This window comes from Miscanthus floridulus, chromosome 18 (assembly GCF_019320115.1).
Source record: "Miscanthus floridulus cultivar M001 chromosome 18, ASM1932011v1, whole genome shotgun sequence".
Taxonomy (NCBI): Eukaryota; Viridiplantae; Streptophyta; class Magnoliopsida; order Poales; family Poaceae; genus Miscanthus; species Miscanthus floridulus.
This window is the reverse complement of record NC_089597.1, coordinates 16,017,046-16,023,968: the sequence shown is the minus strand read 5'-3', so window position 1 is coordinate 16,023,968 and position 6,923 is coordinate 16,017,046. Positions and strand designations below refer to the sequence as shown.

General features: G+C 49.6%; 1 protein-coding gene across 1 annotated transcript; it reads right to left on the bottom strand.

Moving 5' to 3' along the window:
* Positions 1–3,586: 3,586 nt before the first annotated feature.
* Positions 3,587–5,413, bottom strand: LOC136522875 (glucan endo-1,3-beta-glucosidase 14-like). Its single transcript, XM_066516670.1, has 2 exons — positions 4,191–5,413; positions 3,587–3,799 (listed from the first exon to the last, which is right to left on the bottom strand). Exons 1-2 carry the CDS (start codon positions 5,391–5,393, stop codon positions 3,719–3,721), a joined length of 1,284 nt encoding a protein of 427 aa, XP_066372767.1. The 5' UTR covers positions 5,394–5,413; the 3' UTR covers positions 3,587–3,718.
* Between the last annotated feature and the right edge of the window lie 1,510 nt (positions 5,414–6,923).

Genomic DNA, 6,923 nt, shown 5'->3' with positions numbered 1-6,923 from the left:
ATCGTCTCCCTCAAAGATAGGAGGAGGTCCATCCTCGTGAGACATCTTGCTCTAGGTGATTAAGCCTAAATATATGAGCACGAGGCTCTGATACCAATTAAAAGGATCAAGATGCCCAAGAGGGGAGTGAATTGGGCTAATTCTATTTTTTGCAATAATTAAGTCCTATGGTTAGCCCAATTAACCTCTTGTGCCTAGAAAGTGTTTCTAATTGTTCTACTGCACAAAAGACTTGCAACCTAAGTTCCAATCCTACTTTAGCATGGCAATTCTATGAATGTAAAGACAAGAATTGAATTGCTCAAAGTAAATGCTCAAAGTATATAGAGAAGGAGCAACACGGCGATGTTTTACCGATGTATCAGAGAGTCGCCACTTCCCACTAGTTCTCGTTGGAGCACCCACGGAAGGGTGTAGCTCCCCCTTGATCAGCACAAGGATCAAGTGCTCTCTACGAGTTGATTCTTCGACACTCCGTCGCGGTGAATCTCACAACTTGAGTTGGGTCATCCATAAGCTCTCCGGATGATCACCAAGCTCCCAATCACCACCAAGCCGTCTAGGTGATGGCGATTACCAAGAGTAACAAGCATGAACTCTCACTTGACCATGACAAGCCTAATGAGAAGGGTGGATGCACACTTTGCTACTCTTGATCTTCACTATTGAGGGCTCTCTTTGGGATTCTCAAATCTTAGTCACCTCACTAGGACCTTGCTCTTCTTGGCACTCTCTAAGGTGTTTCTCAGCTGTTGGAATGAGCAAAAGTATCCCCACACACGAGTAGAGGTTGTATTTATAACATCGGCTGAAAAACGAACCGTTATGTGTCTCTGCGGGGTGATCGGACGCTCCGGTCATGTTGACCGAATGCTCCGGTCATGTTGACCAGACGCACCGGTCAGTACACCCTGAACTCCAGTGGTTTAGTGTTGACCGGACGCACCGGTCAGTACACCCCAAACTCCGGTCACGTTTTCCCCTCACTAGAACCTTACTGATGTCGACCGGACGCTGGACCCCCAGCGTCGAATCATTTGCTGAGCAGTGTCCGGCCAGTAGCCGAAATCTGATCAGCGTCTGGTCAGCATTGACCGGATGTGTCTGATCAGGATTCTCCCTCTCTGGGACCTTACTAGAGTCGACCGGACGCTGGCCCTCAGCGTCCGGTCACTTGACCTCTCAGCATCCGGTCACTTTCAGACGCTTTCACCTTGGTCAAATGAACTGACCAGACCCTGAGCCAGCGTCCGGTCACACCGGAGCCAGCGTTCGGTCAGTATTTGACCCTCCATTCACTTCCAACTCTCGATCATATATGAATAAAGTTTGCTCCATTGGATCAAAGGGCTGTTGTGGAGCTACCTAGTGCTAGTTTTAATAAATGTGCACCACACCTAACTCACTAGACTCACCTAGGTCAAGCTACCCGTTCATACCCCCCTTAATAGTATGGCCAAAGAAAAAACAAAGTCCTAAACTACTCTAAGTGTCTCTCCAACTCCAATCGACACTTAGAACTAGTCCATCCTTAACCTTGTCGTCCATCCTTTGAAAACCGAAACGATTTCCATCATAGGGGCATGACAACCTTGATTGCCCGTTCGATCTCCATTACCGTGATCTAACTTAATTGTTTCTGCAAAACACATGTTAGTCACAGTAATCACGCATTGTCATTAATCACCGAAACCCAACTAGGGGCCTAGATGCTTTCAATACTAAATATTAACTTTAAAAAGGCCTATGAAAAGGTCAAATGGTCTTTTTTACTTCAAACACTTCATATGTAGGGGTTAAGCTAACATTGGTGTTGTAAGATCAAAATATGTGTCAAGGTTTGTGGTATAGGCATCAAGATTAACGATGAAATTGGACACTACTTCCAAACAAAAAGTTCTCATGCAAAAGGAGATCCTATGTCACATATATTATTCAATATTGTAGTTGACATGCTCTTTATACTAATATTGTGAAAGTTCCAACTTTGTTTAGATTTTGCTTAGCTCATGATATTTTTTGGTTTTTTTGTCTAACTCTACTCCATCAATCAAATTGTTATAAAAAATATACCTATTTCATTTTTTGGCCTTGCTTAGAATATTTTCCTTGAAAGTAAGCAAACTTGTTTTTTTCTTAGGTCTCATTTCGTGTTTGGACAATTTTCCTTTGTGCTTAGAACAATTCCTACCTTCTTTAAACAGGACATATTTTGGTTGCCCCAAATACTATTATCCTAGGAAATAAGAACGTTTTTAAAAAATAAATTTTATTGAACCAATGACATGTATTTTGTAGAACATTTTAATTTAGGCTTGAATATAATGAAAGTTCCAAATTCATTTATGTTTTTGTACGGCATGCATTTCAACAACATTTTCGAAGTTAAGGTGCGTGGATGACATTCTCTCAAATGTTAAAGGGCTGCCGACGCATTTTACCTGAGGAAGAAATGGAAAAGAAATGAATAAAATCACTTGTATTTAAGTTGGCCGAAACTCTTGTTATTCTGCAGTAGTCCATGAAGGAAAAGAGCCCACGCACTGCTGGCGACTTTTTTTGTTTTGAGAATTACACAGCATCCAACACGTACGCGCACTCACATCTGTGAACACGCGCACCTAAATCCTACCCCTGTATTCCTCCGTTGGCGACAGAGTTTGGGGCTTGGAATTCGCAGTCCATGGGCTCCTCTCATACTCCGATCCAGTGGGTTGTGAGCTAGGTCAGCATTAAGGCCGATCTGCCGAGGACTCTTTGACTAGGCTGCTTGATCGGCCCAATCGTAGAAAGAAAAGTCCTCGTTCCGGCCTTGCAGCTTGTTATACCGGCCCACTCATCGGATCGGTATGACCGTATCAGCTTGGCTCCACATTGACCACTGCTCAGCAAGTGCCTTTAATAGCTCCACACTGGCCAAAATAATTCTCGGTGTAATTATCAGCTAGGAACTTGGTTCGTATCTTGCTAGTTACAGCAGGCACAACTCCGGCCATGGATTTTCTATGCGGGAATGTTAAGATAACTTGAAGGTTTGTGGGAGGGTTGGATGAGTTGGGTTCGTAATCCCACAAGTTAATGGTACCTTCAGAATGATCTGTTCCCGTCTTACCAAACATTCCATCGGATTAATGGTACCTATAGAGAAGCGAGATTTATTATAAAAAAAAATGCATTTGGTTAAACTTTTGATTATTTATTTTCATTTTTTTGTATTGTACGAAAAAGTGATCTTGTTCAACAAGTTATATATTATATTATATTATATTATATTATATTATATTATATTATATTATGATGACATAAAAAACTTTATAAATAAATCAATTTTATTTTTTTTGTAAATAAGAAAATCTTTATAAATTAACTTGGTAGGGGCCTGCGGGCCTGCACGGGATGATGGGCCTAGGAAGGCCGTTCCAAAAGATGCCCGGGAACCGTTCAAAAGCCCACTCGGCGCGAAAACAAAGAGAAGAACGCTGGAGCAACCAGAGGTCCAGAGCAGAGCAGGAGCATCAAGCGTGTGTATGAATCAATTACATACAGGCATGCCGCATGCATTGTCTACTGTCTTCCTCTGCACAGCTACAAGGCATACATACGAATCAGGCCCCAAAACAATGATGAATCAATAGAATTCGACGGCACATGATATGCCTCAGCTGAGTTCAGTTTCCAATCTCTGTAATCTCTCTCTTCTCTGTTCTCTCCCAAGAAACTAACAGAGTCCGGACACCATGGCTAGGACGGCAGCCGCCACCGCCAAGCTTTCCACGCACCGCCACCGCCTGCTCTTCACCTGTGATTGTGAACACAGAGGCAGCTGCCAGTGAGCAATAGATAACAATCCAAAGCTGTATGTAGTGCCGACAAAAGCATTGCTTGTAAAGGAGGGCTAGAATAAGCCACAGTGCACTCAGCAGCCTGCTTTGCTAGCTAGTGCCATGCATGATTACTCACTCGATGGCCAAATCTGCCATTTTTAAGAACATTTTTTGGAATAAAAAGAGGAGCATGATCTTAGAGCATGGCATCTGTTCCAATTTTCCTATGCAAACTCTGTCCAAACTGCCAAAGTGCAAACTTCACAAACTTGCCAAACTCAACTACCATGCAGATTATATTAGTAACTAGTATATAAAAGTTAGCAAATCAGTGAGGCAGTGCTAAAGTGGTGCATGATTACGTACCTTGTTCACTGCTGCGGCAGACACGGTGTAGTAACCGGTGCCCGGCCCGACGCCGTCGGCGCCGCCGGGCCCTTGCGCCACCACCAAGCCGCCGGTGCCATTATTCCCGCTCCCGCTGCCGGTCCCCTTGGGCACCGTGATGGTGGGCGCCTTGACCCCGACATCGTAGGCCGGGGTGCCGTCGGGCTTGAACAGCCCGTAGTGTCGCTCGGACGCCGGGCCGGGCTTCTGGTCCTCGTTGAAGAGCGCGAACACGTAGACCTGCAGCGGCTCTCCCGGGGCCGCCGGCGTGCCCTTCCCCTGCGCGACGAGGCGCATGAGGTTGCCGTTGTACCTGGCGGCGTTCTCCGGCGTGGCGCCGGCCTCGTCGTCGTCGCCCTGCGACGGCCACCCGGTCTCCGACACCCGGATCTCCAGCGCCTTGCCGTAGTTAGCCCTGCAGATGGCGGCGCGCGCGGCGTCCACCATCGCGTGGAGCATGTTGTCGTAGCGCAGCCCCGTGGCGGCGTCGGCCACGCCGGCGGCGTTGGGCTCGAACAGCGCGTAACCCAGGTCCACCCGGTCCGGGTCCGCCTTGTACGCGAAGTACGGGTACGCGTTCACGAGGAACGGCGCGCCGGTGCGGGCCAGGAACCCCAGCAGCGGCGACATGTAGGGGAGCATCTCGCGCCGGAACGCCGCGGCGGACGGCGGGAACGAGGAGGACAGCACGGCGAGGGAGTGCGCCGTGGTGACGGACACGCGGGAGGTGAGGTTGCACGCCGCCAGCGCCGCGTGGAGCGACTCCATGGCCGGGAGCAGCGACCGGAGCATGGCGGCGTCCGTGCCCGACAGCACCTCGTTGCCGACCGTGACGGCGGTGATGGACGTAGCGGGAATGTGGGGCAGGAGGTTGCCCCGCACCCACGCGGCGGCCGCGGACGGGTCGGTGGCCATGCGCGGGACCAGGCGGTCGGGCACGCCCACGGTGAAGTCGACCCTGGAGCCCGCGAACGCGCGGAGCACGCGCGCGTCCGCGTCGTAGAGTTTCACCCGCGTGGCGTTCAGCGCGCGGAGGAGGAGCAGGGCCGCCTGCGGCGGCGGCAGGTTGTCCGCGACCTGCCCGTAGTTGACCCCCAGCGCCGGCGTCGGGGTGGGGCCGCTACTCGCCGCTGGTGCGAGGACGGCGAATGCGGCGGCGGCGAGCATGAGCCAGAGCGCCATTGCAGCGCCGCGATCGAGCCGGAGTGGAGAGGATCGGGAGCACTGGAGCAGCAAGAGGAGGGGGCTTGGCATCTTTGGGAACGGCAGCCATATAAAGCGTGCATGTGCTCGCCGAAATGGCAGCTTTAGCAACCCCTGCTGTGTTTTCACTTGCTTTGCGGAGGCGTCGTGTCCGCCGTTGGTAGGCCGGTGGGGTCAGGGGTGGCGATCGCGGCCGTACACTCGCTGCTGCTTTGCTTGCAAGAACGTCGGGTCTTGTCTCTCGTGTCTTGTGTGGCCGTTTCGAGGAATGAAAGCAACAGATGTGGGATAGATTCTGGTTTCAGAATTCATATGGTTGGGACCACAGCAAATGGACAATGTTTGCGTTTAGTATATGTTCTTTCCTTCCGCTGCTTATTCGACAACCTCTGCAAACAAACGGACCAATGATTGTGTTGAGATTTTGCTGGCTGAAGAAAGAAAGAAAGAAAAGAAGCGAAAAAGTGGACGACTTGTTCATTGCAGTACTGTCATTTCATTCATTCATGGTACTCCACCATTTGTGAGATGAGATCAATATTACAGGGAAGGGAATAGTCATGCGTGGGGAGGAGATCAGGGCCAATCTCTCCTTTGGGTACAGACTTTGCAGAGTAGTAACAATCTGCAGTACAGAAATTCAGTTATTACGATGCCTCTGAACCAAGCACGTCAACACCCCCCCCCCCCCCTGGCTTACCAGCCATAGTACAGTGTTCTCTCTCTGACAACAAATCAGTACTTTCCAGCGAAACGAACAGGGCTTTCAGTTGATTTAGCAGTTCATCGACAGACAGCACCTGAGCACCACCGCCACTGCATTGCCGACTTGACGACAGCCTTTAATTTGCAACCCAAGTCGGCCCAACACAAAATGTCAGCGATGGTGCTCGAGAACGATCCCAAATTTGGCTGTCAGCTGTCTTGCTCCAACGGCCTCGTCCATTCTTTTCCCAGCTAGAGCTAGCTGCTGGCCTGCTGCCCATACCATCGAATACGAGGCGCGGATTGGGAGGGGGAAGATATCACGCATCCAACGACCCTCCAAAGAAAGGCAAAGCAAGGCGATGGATGGCTCGGAAAGAAGGTAAAGCATCATCTAACAGTGCATGTGCATGTGCATGACCGCTTTAAAGTGACGGTGAGTGTGCACGCCGTATATCACCGGTCGTTTTCCCGGCTCGATTCCGCGGACTGCAGAAAACCTCAAGAAACGCAGTGTACGTACCTTAGCTGGAACATGAACTCATTCCCGGTCCCGAGCACTTTGTTTTTGAACGAGAAACAGGAACAACGTTCGAACTGTGTTCTAAAAGTAATTGGAACTCGGCTCAGATCGGATGTGCTGATCGGAGGGGAGGAACCAAACAGAGAGTTTGGCACACTGACAGTATAACATTACCTCATCCTTACCAATTACCATGCAATTTGGCCTGTCCGCTGACCGTGATTCTTGTGTAAGACGAGAGCTGGGCGTGAAATGAAATGCGAATACTTACGTGTGCGTAT

Excerpts from the sequence above, each read along its gene's own strand:
- LOC136522875 (XM_066516670.1), bottom strand. The coding sequence starts at position 5,393 with ATGGCGCTCTGGCTCATGCTCGCCGCCGCCGCATTCGCCGTCCTCGCA. Across the intron at positions 3,800-4,190 it reads CTGCCGCAGCAGTGAACAAG|GTGAAGAGCAGGCGGTGGCG; the intron begins GTACGTAATCAT and ends TCACAATCACAG.